We start from the raw sequence: 27,156 nt of genomic DNA, 5'->3' as shown, positions 1-27,156 counted from the left end.
GAGTATAGCTGCAGCCGCTGGATGTCTGCGGCGAGAGCAGAGCGGATGGATGCCAATGGGCTCACAAGGTGCACACACTGCAGGAAGCGCGAGATTATGAACATGGAAGAGCGCTCCTGCTGTGTTTCTATTCTGTGTGGCCATCCATCCGCTCTGCTCTCGCCGCGGACATCCAGCGACTGCAGCTATACTCTCCGCCTTCCACACCCCATCTCTCAGCTGCACGCTCCCTTCGGCCCAATCAGGTAAATAAATGACTCGCATGCAAGTCAAAAATTCGGCTTGCATGCGAGTATATATGGTATATAATCAAACAACTCGTATGCAATAATAAGGGAATGAAATCCCACCAAGGTTTGAGTAGAACAGCAGGCACTAAGGCTCCTCCACTTGCAATCGCAAATGCGTTTGAAGGAGCTTCTTTTGCCACTCAACACAATTGTGACGTGAACTGTCGGGAGCGAAACGTGATCACAACAATAATCGCGCAGCACTACAACTTTTGTGTCCTACCCGATCATGCACCTCCATTTCTGTGCACCCATGCTATGCATCTGAGTGAACCTAACTTGCCTAATCTCCATAATCCCCTCCAGTGACTGACTAAGCATTACCTGGTACTCATACTGTGCTGCGTGATCTGATCTTTCTTGTATTCAGGTATTGTCTTATTGCTGTTTGTCACCCCTAAATATTGTCTGTAACCTAAACTAATGTCCAGCGCTGCGTAATAAGTTGACGCTTTATAAATACAATGAAAAAATATATATACATATATAATATATATATCTCATTATTTAGAGTGAGTATGGTTGTGTATTCCATAGTGGAGATGGGCTTTCGAGTCCAGAATTCTAATAAAGTCTAGTGACTTCAGGTGTGACCGCGGGACGGGGGGGGGGGGGGGGGTTAACTTACCATGAAGTCTTCAAGATGTCTGTGTTCCATTACGCCTCATAGGCATACTTAAAGCCACGTTCCACCACTCACTACCGCTCTTCCTCCTTCCAGCTTGAAAGAGGAAGCGCAGGAGAGTAATGCAACACAGCTTTCATTACGCCTATGATGTACAATGAAACGCTAACGTCCTGGAGACTTCTGGGTAAGTGAAACCCCCATCCCGCTGCAGTCATTACACTATAGTAGCAGGGCTGTGGAGTCGGTCCAAAAAATCTTTCGACTCCAACTCTGACAGTTTATGAAACCACCGACTGACTCCAGGTACCCAAAATGGCTCTGACTGACTCCTCGACTCCTTAATCCAATACTTACCAGGGCTGTGGATTTTGTTTAAAAATCATCCGACTCCTTAGTTTATGAAATCACCGACTCCAACTCCACAGCCCTGTTCATTAGAATTCCGAATTTGAGAGTCCGTCTGGACTCGAAAGCCCATGGCTGTTCCATTGTTGTGTAATAAATATATCAACGTCCCCGGTATCCGGCACTGGCGGGAATCACCTGGTGTTGGATACATGTGCTTGCCGGTTTCTTCAGCAACCGGCCAATAACACGACCGGTAATGCTTACTGAGGCTCCAGCGATGTCTGTCAGTCTCCCTCCATCTCCCTGCGGGCTCGGAGCAGCTTTCCAACTCCTCCCATGCACAGAAGCCGGAGGTCAGCTGACCCACATCGGATCATTATGGCCCATACTCACGGGCGAGAAATGTGGCCTGTCGCCAGCACACGTGAGCGTGTGGGCGACAGGCCGGCAACAGCTTCTCGCCAGGTCCCTCCGCGTACACACGCGGAAGAGGGACCAGCGGCAAGGCGGAAGCTGTCGCTGACGTTCCTCCTCCCCCCGCCGGAAGCTCCATGTACCTACATGGAGGTTGCTGTCGCTAGTCCGCGTACTCACGCGGACTAGCGACAGTTGCGGCGGGGGGGGGCAGCGGCGACTGTCGCCATGCGATTGAAAGTTTCAATCGCATAGCGACATGAGCGGCGGGCGACAGTTCGGGGGTGCGCGCGTGTGCGATGGCCCATACTCACGGGCGACCTGTCGCCGCAACACGCGCGCGCCGCGTGTTGAGGCGACAAAAGTCCCTCGTGAGTATGGGCCATTAGACACTGTCTTCCGTACACAGATGCCGGAAGCCGCTAGTAGCCCGCGGGGAGATAGAGGAAGACTGCTAGCAATCGTGGGAGGCTCAGCAAGTATTTCAAAGCCTGCCAGCCCCCACAGAGAGCCACCCAAAAGAGGTCCCCATTATCCCTCAGGCATGCAGGTTAGTTGCCTGCATTCCGGATAATGGGGACTTTGCTGTACTCACAAACGTGTACACAGGCCAAGCCCCGGGGAGAGCAGCAATAGCAGAAGGAACATGTCACCAGCTGTAGACCCCACCCTCTTCCGGTCCATTGAAGTTGCAAAATATTATAGGTTGCAATATTTTTCATTACGCCAGATTGCGGAGCCTGCAGGCAGCGGAAGAAAGCAGTGAGGGCCTTTTTCCACTGCACAGCTGAATTGCAAATTGCTAGTGATTTTTAAATCACTAGAGTTGCTACTCTATCATGGAAATCATGAGAAGTATTTTCCACTATAGTGATTGGATTTGCAAATCGCAATCGCTTTCTGGAGCGATTTTAAGAGGGATAATGCAATGCAAATGAAAAATCGCAATCGCATAACAAAATTAATAAAAAATCGCAATCGCTGGCGTTTGTGATTGCGAGTGGAAAAGGGCCCTGAGGCAGCGATCAGGCCAAAGGGAGTTGGAGGAAGCCCCAGGTATGCATACATTTTTTTTAATTTCTTCCTCTCAGGTTCTCCTTAAAGGACCTCTGTTGCAAAAATCTTAAAGAGACTCTGTAACGTCAAAAAGATCTCCTGGGGGGTACTCACCTCGGGTGGGGGAAGCCTCCGGATCCTAATGAGGCTTCCCACGCCGTCCTCTGTCCCACAGGGGTCTCGCTGCAGCCCTCCGAACAGCCGGCGACAGACCCGACTGTCAGTTCAATATGTACCTTTGCTCTCGGCTCCGAACTACACGGAAATATCCGATCTCAGTCGGGTCCGCTCTACTGCGCAGGCGCCGGAAACTTGCGCCTGCGCAGTAGAGCAGACCCGACGGCGATCGGGTATTTCCGTGTAGTTCGGAGCCGACAGCCGTCAGAACGCCTGCGCAGGAGCCAGGAAGGTAAATATTGACGTCATTATTCTCGGAGGGCTGCACCGAGACCCCTGAAAGACGGAGGACGGCGTGGGAAGCCTCATTAGGATCCGGAGGCTTCCCTCACCCGAGGTGAGTACCCCCCAGGGGATCTTTTAATGTTACAGATCCTCTTTAAGTTAAAATACATGTAAACACATACAAATAAGAAGTACGTTTCTTCCGGAGTTAAATAAGCCATAAATTTATTTTCTCCTATGTTGCTGTATCTTACAGTAAGTAGTAGGAAATTACCGACAGAGTTTGGACTAGCCCATCTTCTCATACAGGAGGTTCTTAGTGTTTTCTTTATTTTTAAAAGCACGTAGTGGATGGCAGTTGCTCCATCCAACTGCCAAAAAAAGTGTACGGTGAGAAGGGAGGCTGGCCAGCATCAATGTATAAATCTTTATCAGGGAATGTCTTTATAAAGAATACAGGCCATGCTGAGAATCCCCCATGAAGAGATGGACTAACCCAAAACCTGTTGGTAATGTCAGATTTATACTACCTACTGTAAGTGAAAGCAACATACGAGAAAAGTCATGTATGGCTCATTTTACTCTGGAAGAAATGTACTTATTTGTATGCGTTTAAAACTAAGATTTTCGCGACAGTTCCTCTTTAACATGTGACGGGACAGTGCAGGGCCAGTTCTAGTAACAACGGGGCCCCCGGGCAAAATTGACCCCGAGGCCCCCCCATAGACACCCTTCAACCAAAAATCGGCAGTAAGGACCCTTTGTTGCAGCCAAATTTCCACCCAAGGCCCGAGGCAGGGGCTGGCACCACCTGCCTCACCTGAAGACTCTCTAAGGGCGCCGGGCAACCACAGTTAAGTTGGGGGGAGACACTTTGGGGGCCACTACAGGCTCTGGGGCCCTAGGGCAATTGCCCCCTTTGCCTCTATGGTAGCGCCGGCCCTGGGACAGTGGCATTAGATGCGGCATCACAGGGCCTTTCATGAGAGATTTCCTGCTGAAATCGATCAGGAATCGGCCTGCGGTGTATTGGCAGCCAGCAGATCTCTCTCTGATCAGATTGGATTTGGTATTGCCCATACCATGGTAGTTGTATGGCCACCTTTATAGCGTAGGGACTCCAGTAAGGCTTCTTTCACAGTGGGACGTTGAAGTCGCACGTTATAAAAAATTATAATGCAGACTAACGCACAGCAATACAAAGTCTGTGTGACATTTACACTGCACACGTTGCGTGTAAGGTGTAGAAATATTTAGAAAGTGCTGCATGTTGTGCGTTTAGGAATACATTTGCTGCGTTGTGTGTTGCACATGCTCAGTAATTTTTTTTTTAAAGGCCTCTTTCACATTAGGACGTTGCGTTTGATGCGACGTTAAGGTCGCATAACGTGCCTCTAATGCAATGCATTGAAAGACTATAACTTGGACGTTATAGTACATTCTTTAGCCCTGCATTTGGTGTGCAGTTTTTGTCGCACAGTGAGGGAACGAAAACGGCGCATATAAAGTAAAATTGATAAATAAAATGGCCACCTGTAAGCCATTTTGCCACACTCCCTTTGTTCAATACAGTTACACGTATAAGACTAGTTCTCTTCTTTCACATGGTATCATGGGTTTGGAATGTGCTACTAGGGATGATTTGTCTGTCTTGTAGATAAGGATGGCGCTGTGTGAATCTCACCAGTCAAACTAGCCTTTAATTTGAACAAGCTACTGATGAAACGTATGCCTCTAATAATAATATAACTTCTGTTCCGAGCCTTCCTCGGCAGACAATATTTCGTCTCCTGTACAGTAAATAAACCAATACTTTACTTCCAAGACATCGATTTGTGGTATTTCACAACACATGCGTTACATAAAAAAAAAAAAAAACATACTGAGCATGTGCAACACACACAAAGCAGCAGATTCATTGCTAAGGTCTCTTTCACAGTGCGACGTTAAAGTTGCACGTTAGAAAAAGTTTTAACGTGGACTAACGCACAGCAATACTAATTCTGTGCAACACTCACAGTGCACGCGTTGCGTTTGTGTGTAACGTGTATCATTATTAAAAAAGTGCTGCATGCTGTGCGTTATACACGTTAATAGCTGCAGTGGACTCTTTGCACATGCTCAGTAATGGCCTGGCAGCATACTTTTCATTGCCTGTATGCAACAATAACAGGGCATAGAGTTGCGTTGTGACATTTTTGGGACATTGCGTTGTTAGTTTGCGTTGCGACTTTAAGGCTACTTTCCCACCAGGATGTTGCGTTTTAGGGGACGTTATGGTCGCATAACGTGCCCCTAACGCAACGCCTGGTGGTGTTGGATGTGGACGTCAGAGCGAGCCGCGTTGTGCAGCTCACTCTGGCATCCGTGATGTGTACTCTTGGACGCATGCGGCATCACGTGGTCCCGCCAGCCAATCGCCGCACAGAGCGGCCGCTCCAGGAAGTAAACACTGCACACGTCACAAAGTGCAGTGAATATTAATTAGCCATGTGCCTGGCCGCTCTCCCCTCCTCCCCAACATTACTGAGCATGTGCAAGCAGTCTAACGCGGCTTAGCCGCGTATAAAGTACTGCATGCAGTACATTGTCTTGACGTCTTGCGTTACAATGTAACACAACGTGGGCACTGTGAACAGCCCATTGATTTTTCATTGCTGTGAGTTGGGCTGCGTTACAGGCTGCTCTAACGTGCGCCTGTAACGTCCCACTGTTAAAGCAGCCTAACATTGGGCTCTATTCTCAATGATTTTCCGCATGCGGAAATGCACTTGTGGTAAATTCCCGACTGAAAAAAAAAACATGTTGACATTCACAAATGTTTACGCATGAAATTTACCGCATGCGTAAAATTTTACGCATTAATTATCCGCATGCGTAAAAAATGCGGTAAAAGTCCGCAAAAGTCTGTAGTTTCCGCAAAAAAATCCCCCCCAAAAAAAGAGGTGCCTTATTTCTGACTTAACTACCGAATTTTTATCACCTACTAGTACTTGGTGATATATTTCGATTCCCATTGACTTAAATGGAGTCTGGAGACTTGAGTGCCGTGTTTGCTGGACTTTTTTTTTTTTTTTTTTTTTTGGACAAGTTTTTTTTATGCAACTTTTTTCCGCATGGTGTCCGCATGTTTACTATGTAATTACGCATGATTCCCAAAATTTTTTTTACGCATTGTTCCCGCATGCGGGGAACATGCGGAACATTTTTAGTGAATGTGGAAATTTTTCTGTGTTTTCCGCTGGCGGTAAGTTTACGACCAAAAAACATTACCGTACACATGTGAATAGAGCCCATTGCATCAAAACACAACGTCCCACTGTGAAAGTAGTCTTAGGCTACTTACACACCAGGACGTTGCAGGCGCACGTTAGTGCAGCCTGTAACGCAGCCCACCGCACAGCACTACAAAGTCAATGAGGCTGTTCACACTGCCCACGTTGCGTTACACAGTAACGCTGCACGTTCAGGCAAACTGCAACGTTCTGAGCGGCTTAAGGCGTGTTAGACTGTTTGCACATGCTCAGTGGGGGCGATAGGAGGCAGGGAGATGCCACTACAGTAGCCGCGCACATGGCTACTTAATATGCACTGCACTGGCGGCTGCTGATTGGCTGGCGGGACCACGTGATGCGGAGTGTCTCACTCCGCATCACAAGGACCCGCCGGCCAATCAGCGCCACTCTGGTAGACCTTATGCGGATAGAGCCGCCTAACGCGGCTCACTCTAACGTCCTCTCCCGCACCACCATACGTTGCGTTAGGTGCATGTTATGCAACCTTAACACTGGCGCACGGAAGGGGGTGTTCCAGGTGTCTGGAACCCTCCCCCTGGCCAGGGGCGTAGCTTGGTGGGGGCATTGTTTTGTTCCTCTCTCTGCCTGAGAGAGTCTGCCGAGAGCGCGGTGCCAGCGCACGTCATTACGTGCTGCACGCAGCTTACATGCAGCAGCCAGCAGGGATGAGGTCACAGGAGCCCCGGGAAGTTTGAGTCAGGCCTGGCTGGAATAGATCACGCTGGGGCTTGGAGTGTTGATGATCGGACTGGCACGAGCATACAGGTGCCTGATTGGTGGAGAGCCGACTCCCACCATGTCTCCCCGAGTGTCTCTCTCTTTCCTCTTCCGCCCCCCTATACAGATGCTGCCTCTCCTCTCTTTGCAGTAGCATGGAGTAGCTGTCACATGCTGCCTGGCTAGCGTGGGTGGCTTGAATACAGCGTATGAAGCAGCCAGCCAGAACGGGACTCTCGGCTCACATGCCAGGCATTCCTTAGTGTGAGCCGCTCTGTTGTGGGGTTTCCTCCTCTTATAACTCCGGAGATTCATTCTCATCTCTTCAGCTCAGCTTTCTTCATTAACTCCTTCACTGCTGGTAAGGAGTGTAGATATTTGCACTGACTCACTGTGTGTTTATGGTGGGGGCAGCAGTGTTACTGGGGGGAAGTTAGGGGATTACTGTTACTGGGACTCGAGGGTTACTGTTATTGGGGGGGAAGGGGGGGGGGGGGGAAGGAGATTACTGGGGGAGAAATTACTGTAGCTGAGAGGGTCTCATGGTCCATAACATACTGTACTTGTACCTGTGTGATAAAATGCTAAATGCTGGAAGAAGCCTGCGGGGACAGGGGTCAGACAGTCAGGAATGGAATCACAGAATGTATGTATGTCATATACACATACTGTACATACATTCCCTTTCGCTTACTGACCCTGTCTCCGATCCTTCAGCAAGCAAGTCATTGTCCCAGTATCTGGGGGGCTCTATATAGTGGCTGGATAGAGTACTGGTTGAGGACTCTGCCTCTAACAGGAGACCTGGATTCAAATAAATCTTTGCTCGTCCTGTTCAGTAAGCCTGCACCTGTTAAGTAGGAGACCCATAGAACATGTCCCAGTGCCTGCAGCTCTGGCGCTTTGAGTCAGACAGGAGAAAAATGTGATATAAATGTTCTCTGTCATGTCTCTGTATTTATAGCACTGACTGTCACTGACATCTTCTGCAGCACTTTACGGAGTACATAGTCATGTCACTGACTGTCCTCAGAGGAGCTCACAATCTAATCCCTACCATAGTCATAGTCTAATGTCCTCCCATATTATTATTATTATGTATTTATATAGCACTGAAATCTCCTGCAGCACATTACAGAGTACATAGTCATGTCACTGGCTGTCCTCAGAGGAGCTCACAATCTAATCCTGTCATAGTCTAATGTCCTACCATATTATTATTATGTATTTATATAGCACTGACATCTTCTGCAGCCCTTTACAGAGTACATAGTCATGTCACTGATTGTCCTCAGAGGAGCTCACACTCTAATACTACCATAGTCATAGTCTAATTTTCTACCATATTATTTTGTATTTGATGACCACGCTCACATTCTGATGCCGGGCCATGCCCCTTTTTGCTCTTTGCCACCATGGGGGGCGCATAAACTGTCTTTGTCCCCAGGTGTTGAAAGCCCTAGCTACGCCTCTGCCCCGGGCCCCCTGCACCGAGACCGTATGTGTGTGCGGTGAGGCCTCACGCTTGCGGGTGCCTCGCTTGCTGCGGGCGTACGGGCACCAGGCAGAGCTGCGGGGGAAGAGAAGACTTTCCACTTACAGTGCCTGGATCCTGCGCAGCTTCTATGTACTTCCTGTCCCGGTCGGCGTCTGTCACTTTTGTAGCAGCGCCCCCTGTGATGACGTAACCGCATGTCATCACGGGAAGCTCTTACCGATGGGACACGCGCCGGGAGAGGCTGAAGATAGAAGTTGCGTGCAGGATGAAGCAGGTAAGTGGAAACTCCTCGCTCCCCCCCCCCCGCCTAACCTAACCAACCTATACTGGGACATAGACCTATCTAATCCATACTGGGGCATATACCTATCTAACCTATACTGAGGGCATATACCTATCTAACCTATAATGGGGCCATATTCCTATCTAACCTATACTGGGGCCATATTCCTATCTAACCTATACTGGGGCCATATTCCTATCTAACCTATACTGGGGCCATATTCCTATCTAACCTATACTGGGGCCATATTCCTATCTAACCAATACTGGGGCCATATTCCTATCTAACCTATACTGGGGCCATATTCCTATCTAACCTATACTGGGGGACATATACCTATCTAAGCTATACTGGGGGACATATACCTATCTAAGCTATACTGGGGGACATATACCTATCTAAGCTATACTGGAGGACATATACCTATCTAAGCTATACTGGGGGACATATACCTATCTAAGCTATACTGGGGGACATATACCTATCTAAGCTATACTGGGGGACATATACCTATCTAAGCTATACTGGGGCATATACCTATCTAATCTATACTGGGGGGAGTGCAATTTAGCCTAGAAACTGCTAGTATTTGGCTCCACCCACACCATGTGTTGGCCACGCCCACACACCGCTTTCAGGAATCCCCCCCTTGGAAATCCTGGATTTGCCCCTGCTTAACGTAGCACCTAACGCAACGTCTTAGTGTGTAAGTAGCCTAAGGCTGGTTTCACAGTGGGTCGTTACAGGCGCACGTTAGAGCAGCCTGTAACGCAGCCCACCGCACAGCAATGAAAAATCAATGGGCTGTTCACTGTGCCCACGTTGCGTTACTTAGTAACGTTGCGCCATAAGACAACGTACTGAATGCAGTACTTTATAAACGGCAGAGCTGCGTTAGACTGCTTGCACATGCTCAGTAACGTTGGGGAGGAGCGAAGAGCGGCCAGGCACATGGCTAATTAATATTCACTGCACTCAGTGACGTGCAGTGTTTACTTCCTGGAGCAGCCGCTCTGTGCGGCGATTGGCCGGGCGGGACCACGTGATGCCGCATGCGTCCAAGAGTGCGCATAACGGACGCCAGAGTGAGCTGCACAACGCAGCTCACTCTGACGTCCACATCAGAGAGCACCAGGCGTTGCGTTAGGGGCACGTTATGCGACCATAACGTCCCCAAAACCGCAACGTCCCACTGTGAAACCAGCCTAAACGCACAGCATGCAGCACTTTCTAATAATGCTACATATTACACACAACGCACCATGTCTACTGTGAATGTCGCACAGACTTTGTATTGCTGTGCGTTAGCACATTTTCTAACGTGTAACTTTAACGTCTCACTGTGAAAGAGGCCTGAAGTGAGAGGTACATCAACTAGAGACTGGCAGCTCACCGTACAGCCGCCGCACCACGCGGAGGGGATTGATCAGCCAATCCTCACTTCCCATCTGACACGCGACTTCTGCACCCAGCGACATCTTCCATCAGCCAGCCCACACTCGAGCGATGGCGGGAAAATGCCGTCACCAGAAGGAGGCGTGCCACAGGCGGCGCGCATCACTTCCCTCCAGCGGCCATGATAGGGATGGCAGGGCCCTGTCACGTGATGGACATTCGCGCCGCACAGACAGAAACTTTCGTCACGTGCGCTGACAGAGCAGCGGGGGATTGGCTGGAGCCAGTTTCAGTTCTGCTCCGGCCCGCTGGTTGGCTGGCGCGGCTGCGGGACGTGGACGTGCTGCTGGCGAGGAGAGCGCTGATTGGTGGAGAAGCTGTCAGTTCTGGGGATCCGGTTGGAGACGTGGAGCCCCGGAGTTCCAGCAACATGGCGGATAAGAGGGGTGGCCGAGGGGCTCCGGCTACTGCTGGAAACAACCTGCTGTTTTCTAGCGGGGAGCTCAGCTTCAATGTCCCCTTCATCCCCGTCACCGGGCCAGCCCCTCCAGGTATACTGTGTATATATATATGTTCCTCACTGTGTACCCCATGTACTCTCCTCCCATCCTGTGTACCCCCAGCTATGACTGTATGCTCCCCTCCCTGCCTGTGTACCCCTAGCTACAGCTTTTTACCCCTCTTTTCTTCTGTACCCCCATCTACAGCTGTATACTCCTTTCCTACCTGTGTACCCCCTATCTATAGCTTTATACTCTCCTCTCTGACTGTGTACACCCATCTGACTGTATAGCCCATTCACTGATGGTGTACCCCCATCAATGATTGCATACTCTCCTTCCTGCCTGTGTACTCACATCTACAACTCTATACTCCCCTTCCACCACCCAGTGGTGGCCAGATAGTGTAATGGTTAAAGACAAGTTGTAACAAAAATAAGTTCCCCTGGGGGGTACTCCCCTTGGGAGGGGGAAGCATTTAGGGTCCCAATGAGGCTTCCCACTCCCCTGTAGCTGCAGGCAATCCAGCGCTGGCTTCCCCGAAGTGTCCCGGAATCCTCCCTCGACAAGCCTGATAAGCGCTGATTTATTTACCTTACCTGACTCCAGCGGGGGCGCTGTTGCGGCTCTCCGCACGAAAATAGGCGAAAATAGCCAATCTCTGTCGCGTCCGCTCTACTGTGCAGGAAACTTGCACCTGCGCAGTAGAGTGGGCCGACATCGATTGGCTATTTCCACCTATCTCTGAGCAGAGGACCGATACTGTGCCTGTGCTGGAGCCAGGAAGGTAAATATTTACATCCCTGCTGTTCGGGGAGCTTTATCACCGCTGCCGTGGGACCGAGGAGGACGGGGGAAGCCTCAATAGGATCCGGAGGCTTCCACCACCCCAGGTGAGTACCCCCCAGGGGAGGTTCTTCTCATTACAGGTTTTCTTTAAGGGCTCTGCCTCAGATATAGGAGACCTGGGTTCAAATCTTGACTCTTCCTATTCAGTAAGCCAGCACCTATTCATCAAGGAGCTCTTCGGGCAAAACTCCCTAACACTGCTACTGCCTACTGAGTGCGCTCTAGTAGTTGCCTCGCAAGCGCTTTTGAGTCCGACAGGAGAAAAGCTCTATACAGGAAAAAAAAAGAATTATTATTATTATTCCTGCCTGTGTACTTCCATCTACAACTGTATACTCCCCTTCCTTCCAGTGTACTTCCATCTACAACTGTATACTCCCCTCCATGCCGGTGCACCCCCATCAACGATTGTATATTGCCCTCCCTGCTGGTGCACTCCCATGGAAGGTATAGGGAAACGAAAAACTCTCACAAAATCGCTTTGTGCAGCAATTGCGTGAGCATGGAGAATATATACATTGTATTTATTCTTTTCCGGATCAAATACAGTGTAGTTCACTTCCTGACTAATGTCAGGAAGGGAAAAAAACGCAATCGCTCTGCAAAAGCGCTTAGAAAAGAGCTTAACAAAAATGTCCAATGACGCACAGAGATTAAAAAAAAAAGTGTCAAAAAACAGCCAGCACAATCTGAGCGCAATGTGAACGAGTCCTAAAACAATGCTTTTTCTCTGGCACTCCTGCCGATCCTCTGCCTCTTAAAGATCTGTAACGTCAAAAGATCCCCTGGGGGGTACTCACCACGGGTGGGGGAAGCCTCCGGATCCTAATGAGGCTTCCCACGACATCCTCCGTCCCTCAGGGCTCTCGCTGCAGCCCTCCGAGAAAGATGACGTCAATATTTACCTTCCTGGCTCCTGCGCAGGCGCTCTGACTGCTGTCGGCTCCGAACTACACGGAAATACCCGATCGCCGTCCGGTCTGCTCTACTGCGCAGGCGCAAGTTTCCGGCGCCTGCGCAGTAGAGCGGACCTGACTGAGATCGGGTATTTCCATGTAGTTCGGAGCCGAGAGCCACAGCGCCCCGCTGGAGCCTGCAAAGGTAAATATTGAACTGACAGTCGGGTCTGTCGCCGGCTGTTCGGAGGGCTGCAGCGAGACCCCCGTGGGACAGAGGACGGCGTGGGAAGCCTCATTAGGATCCGGAGGCTTCCCCCACCCGAGGTGAGTACCCCCAGGGGATCTTTATGATGTTACAGAGTCTCTTTAATACTTTTAGCCATAGACACTGAACAAGTATATGCAGATCAGGTGCTCATACCAAAAAGCCCCATGCTTGGTTCAGGTGTGTGATTTAGTCACTACTAGAGCCAATGAGATCAGCAGGGCTGCCAGGCAACTGTTTTGTAAAAGGAGACAAATTTAACAGCCTCGATTTCCCTCTCACTTCAGCTTTCCATTTAACGAGGTGGGGTTCTGACAATGCAATCCACGTACAGAGGCTGTGTCTGCCTATACTGACCAGCTTCTATTGCTATTCCAATCCCCCCCTAAGTTCCCCCTGCGCTCTGCAATCCCCCATAAATCACAGCCGCGCTGTGCGGGCTGTGTTTACATCTGTACTTTCACTCTGCGTGCTCTCCCCCCCCCCCCCCCCCGCCTCCTGCATAGCTCCGGTCCCGCCCGCGTCCCTTCCCTCCAATGGGAACCGGAGCTATCGCAGGAGCGGGGAGAGAAGGGGGGGGCGGAGCGAGGGGAGAGCACGCAGAGCTGACAGTACAGATGTAAACACAGCCCCCGACACAGCGCGGCACAGCTCGCTGATTTATGGGGGATAGCAGAGTGAAGGGGGGGGGATTGAAATAGCAAGAGGCTGGGCAGTATAGGCAGATCCAACCTCTGTATGTGGATTGCATTGTCAGAACCCCACCTCGGGTTCGCTTTAAAAATGTTGAGGGGCTGTGAGTGCTGTAAGGAATGTGGATGTGTATTCTAGAGGAGAGAGCCGCTTATGAATGCAGGTGTGGGAGGAGGTGATCAAAACAGTGAAAGGAAAAGTTCTTTTCCAGAGCGAAGATTAGTTTGTGTGGTATGCTGGGATTACTCCAGCAGTGTATGAAGGGGCTACATTGTAGAAGCTTGAACTAAATTCCTTTGGGAGAAAGGTGATCTGCATTAGTCAGCTCTTTCTGCCTTTATTTTTCAAAGTCATCTTGAACTGCCCATCCCTGCCTATCTACAATAATAATTCTAACATTTGTATAGTACCTTTCTCAAAGTGCTTCAGGGTGCGCTCAGTAGGCCCCCCTGCAGTGTTTGTGAGTCTTGCCCAAGGTCTCCTTACTAAATAGGTGCTGGCTTACTGAATAGGAATAGCCGAGATTTGAACCCAGGTCGCCTGTGTCTGTCGGTACCAGTACATTACCCAGCCTCTGCTTTCTAACTCTATCTGTACCACAATCTATACACCTCTGACTATATGCCCTATTCCCAGCCTGCAGGTAGTTTCCTATTTCTCGGTCTGAGAGCTGGTGCATACCAAGAGCGCTTTTTAAAAATGCTTGCGCTTCAAAAAGCGCTTGGCTAATGTATTTGAATGGAATGGAGCACACCAGAGCGATGAGCTTTTTTCGCAAACGTGGGTCCTGCAGAATTTTTGCTGATTTCTGAGGCGATTCAGCCTCAATGTTAAGTGTAGGAAAGTGGAAAATCGCTCTGAAAAGCGCTAGAACAGAGCGATATTTTTTATTTTACCCCCCCCCCCCCTTTCAAGCGTTTTTGTTACTGAAGCAGCTCTCTACTGTAACAAAATTGAAAAAAAAAGCTCAAAATCGCGAGGCATGATTAGAAAATCGCTAGGCACATGCCTAGAATCCTCTACAAAAATTGCTTCGAAAAGCGCTGAGTGTTTGCGATCCCGCTAGCGTTTTTTGGTGTGCACTGGCCCTGCTTGTGTCTCGCTTTCTTTTTGCTTCTCTCCTATATCTGTATATTGTTGTGCTCAAGAGTATTTCTGTATATCTATCTCCTTCTATCTCTACCTGTGTATTTATATCTCTATGTATTCTGTATCCTTGTCTATTGCTATACCTGCTGTTTTATACAGCTATTCCCGCATATTTATCCTATATACTTTTATCTGTATACTATGTATATCCCTACCCCTATCTTATATTTTCTGTCACTGTTCAAACGGCTATTCCTGTCTATGCACCCCTCTTCACATTCCCTACCACTCTCTTCAGCATTTCGATTGGAATGAGATCTGGACTTTGAACTTTTCTTTTACAATCATTCTTTTGTAGATTTCCTGGTGTGCTTCAAATCATTGTTTAGCATGACACTATTTCAGCCAAGCTTTAGCTGCCACTGAGAGAGCCACTTGTTGACTTTGAGGTTTTGCTGATAATAAATAATTGCACAGTGTAGTATTTGATGTGGTGTTTATCTGAAGTTTTATGTAACCAAATGGTGGTGGTGAAGGGGGGGGGGGGGGGGGAGGGAGGGGGGGTTATGCCTTTTATACATAAAATCTTAAGGTGTCCATAGATCTATTGATTTTTTTTGCAGGCCGATTGACCATCCAATTTGATCATTCTAAAAATTGGTGCCGCAACAAGCATGCCCGATTGACCGTTTGACTGCTTTTGGGCTGACCGCACGAATGTATCAATCTTGGGCCTATGCGGTCGGCTGGATGCACGGCAGTAACTGCGTGTGATATTGCGACAACCAAGCTCAATGGAACCCGTGGCCGCTGTCCCATGTAAATGTCCGTCCTGTCCTACGCCTGCCCCCCACGTGCCGTTGCATTCAACTCTCAGCTACTTCAGCTGCTGCCACTGTCCACCTGCTCTCGATCTTTAGGGGTGTGTGTGACATCACACGTGCCACGTGCTATACGCGGCAACCACTTAGTGGCTCTGTGTGATGGCAGCGCTCATGGGGAAGCAGCTGGACAGTCGTGGTAGTTGAGATTTGAATGTACGGGCATCGGAAGGGGGGGGGGGGGGCACATTAACATTTAGGGGACAGCAGAGAGTTCATGCTGAAATTGATCGTGAATAGGTCTGCAGTGTATGGGCAGCCAACAGTTCTCTCTCTGATCGGATTCGATCCGAGAGAGATCTGTCTCTTGGTTGATCTGCCCATACATCAAAATACTTTCTGTTCCTCATAACTGTATATTTAGTGTATCCCCTATCACAGTGATGGCTAACCTTGGCACTCCAGCTGTGACAAAACTACAAATCTCATCATGCCTCTGCCTCCCCCAGTTATGCTTAGAGCTGTCAGAGTACTGCAACGCCTCATGGGACTTGTAGTTCCACCACAGCTGGAGTGCCAAGGTTAGCCATCACTGCCCTATCATATCTTTGTGTCACTTCTGTTGTGTAACTTTCTTGGCACTGGGGTGTTCATGTTTCCAGCGACACGCAGAGAAGCATGTGATTGGTTGAATCAGTTGACTATCAAAGCTTTCCTTCGCTTTGATCACTTCCTGCGCATGATTGTGACCAGCACATTGGAGCCTTACAAACCTGATCACATGATCCTCCGTGAGTTCCCATAGACATGATCATCAGCAGCCACTCCCATCATGCCTCTGTCATGCAGCAGTCACACCTCTGACCTCTTCTTCCCTCAGCTGCAGATGACGTGGCGGAGGTTGGTGAAGAGGACAGCTTCCTGGGACAGACGTCCGCCTTAAGCAGCCCACCGCAGACTTTTAGCTATTTCTCACAAGCGGCGAGCATCAGCAGCTCAAGTGATCCCTTTGCCAATATCGGACAGATGCCGTTATCCACGATGGCTCCATCTTCTGGTCACTCTGCTTTCTTCAGACCTCAACCATCAGTGCCGCTGCACTCTACAGTTCAGAATGGACAGAACACTATCCCCCCTCCAAGGACCATATCACCATATCCCTCCAGCACCCCTCCACCTCCCAGTGATATAGGCGGAGTTCCCATTGGCCCTCCCCCGGGTAGCTTTTATACTCCTCCCCCTAGTTCCTCTCAGGCCAGCTACAATCCCTACAGGCAAAACATCCACAGCACCCGGGCTAATCCTTACCTGACCCCTCCACAGCTGCAGCAGGACCTGCCCCATCAGCTGCCTCCAACAGGAATAACCCAGCCTCAGGTTTACTCATCCGGCTCCATGCCACCGGTAAGATCTGTGCACTGATGCATGTGTGATGTGGGGGGGACACAGTTGAGGGTGTATGTATCCAGCTCACATTGATGTGACACGTGATGGCTGGCTTGATTGTTTGGTGCTCTTTAAAGAGAACTTTAAAGAGAACTCGAGGTGGGTTTGAAGAATATTATCTGCATACAGAGGCTGATCTGCCTATACAGCCCAGCCTCTGTTGCTATCCCAAACCCCCCTATGGTCCCCCTGCACTCTGCAATCCCCCATAAATCACAGCCACGCTGCTGACAAACAGCTTGTCAGAGCTGGCTGTGTTTATCTCTATAGTGTCAGTCTGCTGCTCTCCCCGCCTCCTGCAGAACTCCGGTCCCCGCCTGCATCCCTTCCCTCCCTGCTGATTGGAGGGAAGGGACTGGAGCAGGGACCGGAGCTATGCAGGAGGCGGGGGAGCAGCTGAGACTGACACTACAGATGTAAACACAGCCTCACAGCATGGCTGTGAGTTATGAGGGATTGCAGAGGGCAGGGGGACCTTAGTGGGGTTTGGGATAGCAACAGAGGCTGGGCTGTATAGGCAGATCCAGCCTCTGTATGCAGATAACATTCTTTAAACACACCTCGGGTTCTCTTTAACTGAGAGGGTTATGGATGTTTCCTTTTAACCAATACAAGTTGCTTGGCAGTCCTTCTGGCTGCAGTAGTGGCTGAATCGCACACCTGAAACAAGCATGCAGCTAATCTAGTCAGACTTCAGTCAGAGCACCTGATCTGCATGCTTGTTGAGGGGCTGTGGCAAAAAGTATTAGAGGCACAGGATCAACGGGAGAGTCAGGCGACTGGTATTAATTTAAAAGGGAAAAATTCATATCCTTCACAATTTAGGTCACAATTTACAGGACAACTGAAGTGAGAGGGCTATGGAGGCTGCCATATTTATTTCCTTTTAAAAAAATACCAGTTGCCTGGCTATCCTGCTGATCCTCTGCCTCTAATGCTTTTAGCCATAGACCCTGAACAAGCATCCAGCAGATCAGGTGCTTCTGACATTATTGTCAGATCTGGCAAGATTAGCTGCATGCTTGTTTCTGGTGTGATTCAGACACTGCTGCAGCCAAATAGACCAACAGGGCAGCCTGGCAACTGATATTGTTTTAAAGGGAATAAATAGGGCAGCCTCCATATCACTCTCACTTCAGTTGTCCTTTAACCCTCCTGGCGGTCAATTAAAACCGCCAGGGGGCAGCGCAGCACAATTTTTTTTTTAATCATGAAGCTAGCCTAGCGCTAGCTACATGACAGCCGCTGTGCAGCGGCATCCCCCCTTTCTCTTCGATCGCCTCTGGCGATCAAGCCCGTCCGGAAATCCCGTTCTGAACGGGATTTCCATTAGGGCTTCCCCGTCGCCATGGCGACGGGCGGGATGACGTCATCCACGTCGTGACGTCAAAGGGAGTCCCGATCCACCCCTCAGCACTGCCTGGCACTGATTGGCCAGGCAGCGCATGGGGGGGGGGGGAGGGCGGCGCGGCGAATTGGCACGGAGCGGCGGCGATCGGGCAGTGCATGCAGCTAGCAAAGTACTAGCTGCGTGTACCAAAAAAATTATGCAAATCGGCCCAGCAGGGCCTGAGAAATCCTCCTGCGCGGCATAGCCCGAGCTCAGCTCGGGCTTACCGGCAGGAAGGTTAAGCAATCCTGGTTGCCTGGCTGTCCTGCAGATCTTTTATGCACCAGTAGTGTTTGAATCAAACAGCCGAAACAAGCATGCGACAAATGCAGTTGAACATCTGAACCGCTGCATACTTGTTTAGGGTCCATGGCTGAAAGTATTAGAGGTAGAGGACCAGCAGGACAGCCATGCAATCTGCATTGTTTAAAGGGAAATAAATATTGCAGCCTCCATATCGCACTCACCTTGGGGTCTCAAACTCAATTTACCTGGGGGCAGCAAGTCAGGATGAGGCTGGGCCGCATAAGGGATTTCACAAACAAATCAGCAGCTCCCGCCAATTCACACTGAAGCAGACTATTTTGCCTATTTTACCTTATAGTTCGCTTCAGTGCTCCCATTATAAGTAATCCGCCGCAAAACGAGGGCTGCAGAGCCCCCAAATCGCCCGGGGGGGGGGGGGGGGCAATCCGCCGGCATTTCCTGGAAGGGGCAGAGCTTTCAGCTTCAGCTCTGCCCCTCCTGACGTCAATCGCGGCGCATCGCCGCCTCTCCCCGCCCCTCTCTGTGAAGGAAGAGTGAGAGTGGCGAGCAGAGGCGTCAGGAGGGGCAGAGCTGAAGCTGAAAGCTCTGCCTCTTCCAGGAAATGCTGGCGGATTGCCCCCCCCGGCGATTTGGGGGCTCCACAGCCCTCGATTAGCGGCGGGGATGCGGCAGATTACTTGGGAGCACTGAAGCGAACTACAAGGAAGCTTTTGCCAGCGCGGGCCACAAAATATTGTATTGAGGGCCGCAAATGGGCCGCGAGTTTGAGACCCCTGCTCTAAAGGAAACCTGAGCTGAGACTTATGGAGGCTGACCTATTTCCTTTTTAAACAATGCAGATTGACTGTCTTGCTGATCCTCTGCCATCTAATACTCTCAGCCATAGACTCTGAACAAGCATGCAGATCAGAGGTTTCTGACTATATTAGCCGCAGGCCTGTTTCAGCTGTGTGATTTAGACACTAGTAATGTTAGAATGATCAGCAGCACAGCCAGTCAACTGGTATTGTTTAAGAGGAAATAAATATGGCAGCCTCCATATGTCTCTTACCTGGGGTTCATTTTATAGGACAAGTGAAGTGAGAGGGATATGGAGGCTGCCATATTTATTTTCTTTTAAACAATACCAGTTGCCTGGCAGCCCTGCTGGTCTATTTGGCTGCAGTAGTATCTGAATAAGACCAGAAACAAGCATGCAGCTAATCTTGGCAGATCTGACAATAATGTCACAAACGCCTGATGTGCTGCATGCTTGTTCAGGGTCTATGGCTAAAAGTATTAGAGGCAGAGGATCAGCAGGACAGCCAGGCAATTGCCAGTGTGCACTGCAGCGATTAGTTGGGTTCGCCAACATCTTTCTAGAAGTCTTTGCTGGATGCTGGTTATTCCGGCTTGCATGCAGACTTTGCGTAAATTGCTTGCAGTCTGGAATTGGGCCAGTCCTCTTCTCTTCCTACCTATCTGGCTTGGCCCAATTTCAAGATTGACATAAATTGCACTACATTTTTATGCAAGAAAATGATTTGCATCTCATTGAGTATAGCTATGTACACACATACGACAACGATCGTTCGTTCGTTGTGAACGACGAACGAACTTTTAATTGATGAAAGAACGACCTAAGTAAAGTTAGCTTTTAAAAGTGTGTAACGATCTGATCATTAGAACGAACGTTGCATCATGTAAAGCAAGTATTGCGCTTGCGCATAAAAATGAAAAGTTCCATGGAGGAATAGCGAAATGCGTATGTTAAGCCTAGTTTGAACGACTGTTTTCCAACGATGTACTGCTTTTGCAAACGATCGTCGTTGGAAAAAATCCGCCAAGATAGATCGTTCGTTTTTAATGATCTAGCTCGTCCGTCGTTAGACTTAATGGTCGTTGGCTGCTTTTTTTTTTTTTTTTTTTTTTTTTTTTTATAGATAAACGATCGTCGTTTGAAATGATCGGGGAACAATTTTTTTTAAAACGACTATAGTCGCATGTGTGTACGCACCTTATCTCTAGTCCTTGCCAGGAAGCACTTTGGGAAGGGTAAAGGAATCGGCCATAAGGTGGTAATAGTCAAACATCTGTTGGTACGAGATGCAGACCCATCAGATGAATAGTACCTCTTGTGCTTGACGGCTACATAGGGGGGAAAAAAGTCAGTTGCAATGCATTTCACTCTAGGACAGTGATGGCTAACCTTGGCACTCCAGCTGTGACAAAACTACACAAATCCCGTCATGCCTCTGCCTCCCCCAGTTATGCTTAGAGCTGTCAGGGTATTGCAATGCCTCATGGGACTTGTAGTTCCACCACGGCTGGAGTGCAAGGTTAGCCATCACTGCTCTAAGACATGTACCTCTTGTATGTGTACATGTGTTTTACAGTTTTTCAAAATGGTGGTCCTTTATGATTACAGTGTGGTTTTGTCAGGGATGGAGCTTACAATGCAATTCAATGTGGCCTAGCACACTTACTGCGTTTCGTTGCGCCTCAAGTGTCTGATCGGCCACCAAGCTTTCGCAAAGTCAACAGCACATTGTTGGGCTGCAGCAGAAATAAAGTTGATGGATGACGCAGATAATATAAATTTGTTGGTGATGCAGAACATACAGTCAGGTCCATAAATATTGGGACCTAGACACAGTGCTAACATTTTTGGCTCTATACACAAACGCAATGGATTTGAAATGAAACAAACATGATGTGCTTTAACTGTCTGTTTTAATTTGAGGGTATTTACATCCAAATCAGGTGACCGGTGTAGGAATAACACCAGTTGAATTCAGAAGTGTTTTGGGCAAAATTGGCCTCAATTCACTAAGCAGTTTAGACCAGTCTACAGATGGTTTTTAGTGTACTGATGGTTTGGCGTAATGTTTTAGATCTGGTCTATGACATTCAGTAATTACACAATACATAAAGGCAAACAAGGAGTAACCACGCCCACTTTTTCTGGCAGAGATTAGACCAGCTGATTTCTGAGGTTAAAGTAATTCCGTGAGGTATTTTAGACGTGAGGATGGAACCTTTTGAATTAATTATGCAGAAGGGTTAATTGTACGCAGAGAGCTATTTAGGAGAAGGATGTCCGTCATAGCTACTCATTTGTGAATAGCCTCTTTTGATAATTTCCCCTGCTTTACCAACCTAATTACCAAATGGTTTAGACCAGGTCTAAAAACAGGCCTAAAACATTTGGTAATAGTGAATTCCCCTTTGATGCAACTGATCAAACCATCAGTAGACTTGTCTAAACTGCTTAGTGAATTGAGGCCATTATCTGCTCATATTCAGCCAAATGCTTCAGAACTCGTTGCAAGGCGCTTGACAGTAAAGATGGACAAATGACCCAAAGCATAATGCAAAAGCAACCAAAAAGTTTTTTTGAAGGGAAAGAAGTGGAATGTTATGCAAATGACCCTGTTGGAGCATATGAATGACCTTATTCTGTGTTACGATGGGGGCTGAGTATGGCACAGCAATGGCTAGGTGTAAAACCGGCCTCAACCACTTCTTGCTATGGGCTGAAGGGTTTAAACTTTAAATACATGCATGCAGGCATAAGTGGAGTAGTTGTTCTTTTATAAATGCCATACTTGCACTAAAGGTGCATGAATGGGATGGTAACACACATTCACCTTTCAGCTAGTGGTTAAGAAGTAGGCCTGAACGACTTTATGAAAAAATTAAAGTAAGCGATTTCTGTCCAAAAGTGCGATTTCGATTCACGATTTCCTTCAAATCAAGCTTTGTTCCCCCTCTGTCCCCCGTCTCTCCTTGTGCCCCCTCTGATTCGCCGGGGATCGCCGTCATCTGATTAGAGGCTCATTTGTACAAGAAAAGAGTCCATCTAGGCGTACAATAATCATCCTCAGTCGTCAAATAAATGATATAATACTTTATTAACCTCCTCGGCGTTCTATTGAGATCGCCAGGGAGGCTGCGGGAGGGGTTTTTTTTAATTAAAAAAAAAACTATTTCATGCAGCCAACTGAAAGTTGGCTGCATGAAAGCCCACTAGAGGGCGCTCCGGAGGCGTTCTTCCGATCGCCTCCGGCGCCCATAATAAACAAGGAAGGCCGCAATGAGCGGCCTTCCTTGTTTTGCTTAGATCGTCGCCATGGCGACGAGCGGAGTGACGTCATGGACGTCAGCCGACGTCCTGACGTCAGCCGCCTCCGATCCAGCCCTTAGCGCTGGCCGGAACTTTTTGTTCCGGCTGCGCAGGGCTCAGGCGGCTAGGGGGGCCCTCTTTCGCCGCTGCTCGCGGCGAATCGCCGCAGAGCGGCGGCGATCAGGCAGCACACGCGGCTGGCAAAGTGCCGGCTGCGTGTGCTGCACTTTATTTGATAAAAAATCGGCCCGGCAGGGCCTGAGCGGCAGCCTCCGGCGGTGATGGACGAGCTGAGCTCGTCCATACCGCTCAGGAGGTTAAGGACTTATCCCAATGTACTTAAAATCAATTAAAACCATCTAGTACACAGGGGATCATTGCGAATCACATACAAAATACATAATACAAAGTTCATATACACATGTCAAGGTTGTATCTGCATAGAGCTGGTGTTCAAAAACCATTTGGCCAGACTATATATTATACCTTCTATTGATTCTTAAATAAACGTTCACTAGCCGCAATAGTAATGGTCTTTAGGTCTTACCCCAGAACTGCAAACGCTGATCCGCTATCCCCCCCGTGTCCCCCTTCACTTCTGGAGAAGTGACTGGGTCACGGAACGCGTGAAGGGGACACGGGGGGATAGCGGATCAGCGTTTGCAGTTCTGGGTAAGACCTAAAGACCATTACTATTGCGGCTAGTGAACGTTTATTTAAGAATCAATAGAAGGTATAATATATAGTCTGGCCAAATGGTTTTTGAACACCAGCTCTATGCAGATACAACCTTGACATGTGTATTATGAACTTTGTATTATGTATTTTGTATGTGATTCGCAATGATCCCCTGTGTACTAGATGGTTTTAATTGATTTTAAGTACATTGGATAAGTCCTTAATAAAGTATTATATCATTTATTTGACGACTGAGGATGATTATTGTACGCCTAGATGGACTCTTTTCTTGTACAAATGAGGTTTAACAGGTCCATGGCAATTGCCCTTTATGTGGGCGCATTGCTCTCTATTTGTTGTGTTAGTATCTGATCAGAGGCGGCGCAGGACGGATCGCCCTCCTGTGCCGCCCGTAGCAAGAGGGAGGGAGGAGGAATAGCGATGTGTGCCCCACCGCTCGGCCACACAGAGCGGCGGTGATCAGACACCCCCCCCCAGCAGGACATCCCCCTAGTGGGGAAAAAAAGGGGGGAAGTCTGATCGCCCTGCCTGAATCCTGATCTGTGCTGCGGGCTGGAGAGCCCACGCAGCACAGAACAGTGAAAACAACCCGATCCTTAAGTGGTTAAATAGAACAGGTTACACTCTTAATAGACCTCACCGTGGTCGACCAATGAAAGTTAAGATTGGGGGGTGGAGAGGTAGGTGTACTTCTCATACTGATTTTTTTTTTTCTATTTTTTTTTTCTTTCTATCGTGATTATTAAAAAAATGTTATTTTGTCCTGCAGGCCCCCACACTGCCCCCCTATGTGACAGCACCAGTCACACCACCCTATCCCAATGCCAGACCTGCTGTGCAGCCAGTGCCGGCCCCGCCTCCATTCATACCCAACCTGTATGAGCCCGTCCAGCCTCACTGGTTCTTCTGCAGGATAGTGGAGGACCGGGAGGTGTGGTCTCCGTTCAGCCACTACGACTCGGCCAATCTGGAAGAAGTTTACAACTCTGGTGAGTTTCCTGAGACGTTCCACGTATTATTTTCGGGGGGGAGAGGGAGGGTAGGTCATTTCGAGAAATGCTGTACAAGCCACTGCTCTACTACTGGAAATTAAGCTGTGTTTGCCCCACCATTCAGCTGTGACTTTATCCCTCAATATAGAATTGGAGGTTCTGGGCCCCCGTACTTCATTGCGTATTTAGTAGTGACTTTTTATACTTTTCTATGTGACATTTTTGTATTGGTAGAGTGGAGCTAAGCAGCACTGATCGGAAAATCTACCCCTTTCTTGATCGGATCCTAATGAGGCTTTCCCCGTCCTTCACCCTTCAGAATCCAGCGCTGGCAGCCCCTGACCAGCTATGATGTCAATATTTTACTACTGCGATCTTTTGCAGTAGCAGCTTTCCGGTAGAAATAGCCAAACCTGATCAGGTCCGCTCTATTACGCAGGTGGATCGCACTTGTGCAGGACAGTCCTGGTCAAAAGTTTTGAGACTGTCAAAATATTGGAAATTAGAAAAGTTGGTGCTTACGTTTTTATAATAGCAATTTGCATATACTCCAGCATTTTATGAAGTGTTAAAAGGAGGGTGATGCTTGAGATCATTGATCTTCCATTATTAACCATGGTGACCAGCAAAGAAACGCATGCAGCCATCATTGCGTTGCATAAAAATGGCTTCACAGGCAAGTATATTGTGGCTACTAAGATTGCACCTAAATCAACAATTTAAAGGATCATCAAGAACTTCAAGGAAAGAGGTTTGATTCTTGTTAAGAAGGCTTCAGGGCATCCAAGAAAGTCCAGCAAGCACCAGGATCGTCTCCTAAAGAGGATTCAGCTGCGGGATCAGAGTGCAACCAGTGCAGAGGTTGCTCAGGAATGGCTGCAGGCAGGTGTGAGCGCATCTGCACACACAGTGAGGCGAAGACTTTTAGAAGATGGCCTTAGCCTGGTGTCAAGAAGGGCAGCAAAGAAGCCACTTCTCTCCCAAAAAAACATCAGGGACAGATTGATCATATGCTGAAAGTATGGTGAATGGACTGCTGAGGACTGGGGTAAACTCATATTCTCCGATGAAGCCTCTTTCTGATTGTTTGGGCATCTGGAAAAAAAGGCTCGTCAGGAGAAGAAAAGGTGAGTGCTACCATCAGTCCTGTGTCATGTCAACAGTAAAGCATCCTGAGACCATTCATGTGTGGGGTTGCCTCTCATCCAAGGGAGTGGACTCACAATTTTGCCAAAAAAACACAATGAATAAAGAATGGTACCAAAACATCCTCCAACAGCAACTTCTTCACCAAACTGTTCTTGGATTGTTGAAAGAACAATGCATTTTCCAGCACGATGGAGCACAGTGTCATAAGGCAAAAGTGATAACTAAGTGGCTCAGGGACCAAAACGTTGAAAATTTGGTTCCATGGCCTGGGAACTCCCCAGATCTTAATCCCATTTAGAAATTGCGGTCATTCCTCAGTCAATTCTGAGAAACTCAAAGAAGTGATTATGAAAGAATGGGTTGCTATCAGTCAGGATTTGGCCCGGAAGTTGATTGAGAGCATGCCCAATCGAATTGAAGAGGTCCTGAAAAAGAAGGGCCAACACTGCAAATACTGACTCTTTCCATAAATCTCGTGATTGTCAATAAAAGCCTTTGTAACGTATGAAGTGCTTATAATTATATTTCAGTATATCTCATAAACAAGTGAAACAAAGATCTAAAAGCAGTTTAGCAGCAAACTTTGTGAAAACTCATATTTTTGACAGTCTTAAAACTTTTGGCCAGGACTGTATAGTTGACCAAATCAGGCTCGGCTATTTTCTGCAGGAGCCCATCAGAAAATTGTTACTGCGCTTGCGCATGAGTGCGGAAGATAAATATTTCAGCTGCTATTGTGCCACAACTGACTTCCTTGTCGGCTATTTTTTGGGGGGCTGCCAGCTCTGGATCTCAGAGGATGAAGAGAACAGGGGAAGCCTCTTTAGGATCCAGAGGCTTCACCTTCCCAAGGGAAGTACTCCCTAGGGGCTTTTTTTTTTCTTGTTACGGTTAAACGTTGCCAGGCAGTCATGCTGAGCTTTTGGCTTTAGTTGTTGAGTTGCACACACCTACAGCAAGCATGCAGCCAGTGGAGTGACACTAGAGGCACATCATGTGATCTTCATGCCAGGACAGTGTAAAGATCAGAGACTTTGTGTTTTTCCATTGACTTTGCACTACCGTTCTGTTATTTGTTCAGTTCAGCCAGATCCCGAGAGTGTGGTGGTGAATACGGCTGGCGGACGGTACGATGTTTACTTGTATGATCGGGAAATGAAATCTGTCTACTGGGAAGAGGAGGACTCGGAGGTCCGGCGCTGCTCCTGGTTCTATAAAGGAGACGCCGACAGCCGCTTTGTGCCGTACAGTGAGGACTTCAGCGAGAAGCTGGAGGTAGCTGTCGTATGGTGATTGTGGTGATTTCATATGTATTAGAAAATATTGGAGAGTTTAATTCTCCCTTTCTGCGTCTGATTCTAATACAGGCCGAGTACAAGAAGGCTGTGACCACCAACCAATGGCATCGAAAGCTGGAGTTCCCCGGGGGAGAAACTATTGTGATGCACAACCCCAAGGTGGGTATGAATTGCCACAGTACTAGCGTGTGCCTTTCTCTTGCTCTTCCTCCTGGATGCCAATATCTTATAAGTAAGAATGATCAATCAAATGCAAATATTTCCAAGTTCATGCAGATTTATGTACATTTTTATGCAAGTATACGCTGCTTCAAAATGGACCAGTCAATTTAAACCTTTGGTGGGACTTGATTGTGCCAGCTCCTAT

At 48.4% G+C, this 27,156-nt stretch overlaps 2 protein-coding genes across 3 annotated transcripts in view; one reads left to right on the top strand and one right to left on the bottom strand.

The window, feature by feature from the left end:
* MCMBP (minichromosome maintenance complex binding protein) overlaps positions 1 to 10,530 on the bottom strand; it is a 95,781-nt gene extending 85,251 nt beyond the window's left edge. The window contains exon 1 of one of the 2 annotated variants that reach the window (XM_068257858.1): positions 10,326 to 10,530. In XM_068257858.1, coding sequence (XP_068113959.1) covers positions 10,326 to 10,410 — 85 coding nt within the window. In that variant the 5' untranslated portion in view covers positions 10,411 to 10,530. Of the gene's footprint in view, positions 1 to 10,193; positions 10,261 to 10,325 lie in introns of those variants that run through there. The other variant, XM_068257859.1, reaches the window with a different exon arrangement.
* Positions 10,531 to 10,675: 145 nt separating this feature from the next.
* SEC23IP (SEC23 interacting protein) overlaps positions 10,676 to 27,156 on the top strand; it is a 43,118-nt gene continuing 26,637 nt past the window's right edge. The window contains 5 exon segments of the mRNA XM_068257857.1: positions 10,676 to 10,878; positions 16,324 to 16,847; positions 24,120 to 24,339; positions 26,573 to 26,766; positions 26,859 to 26,948. Coding sequence (XP_068113958.1) covers positions 10,758 to 10,878; positions 16,324 to 16,847; positions 24,120 to 24,339; positions 26,573 to 26,766; positions 26,859 to 26,948 — 1,149 coding nt within the window. The 5' untranslated portion in view covers positions 10,676 to 10,757.

The sequence above is a fragment of the Hyperolius riggenbachi genome, chromosome 10 (assembly GCF_040937935.1).
Source record: "Hyperolius riggenbachi isolate aHypRig1 chromosome 10, aHypRig1.pri, whole genome shotgun sequence".
Classification (NCBI taxonomy): Eukaryota; Metazoa; Chordata; class Amphibia; order Anura; family Hyperoliidae; genus Hyperolius; species Hyperolius riggenbachi.
The sequence above is the reverse complement of the archived record's forward strand: the minus strand, read 5'-3'. Positions and strand labels throughout refer to the sequence as shown.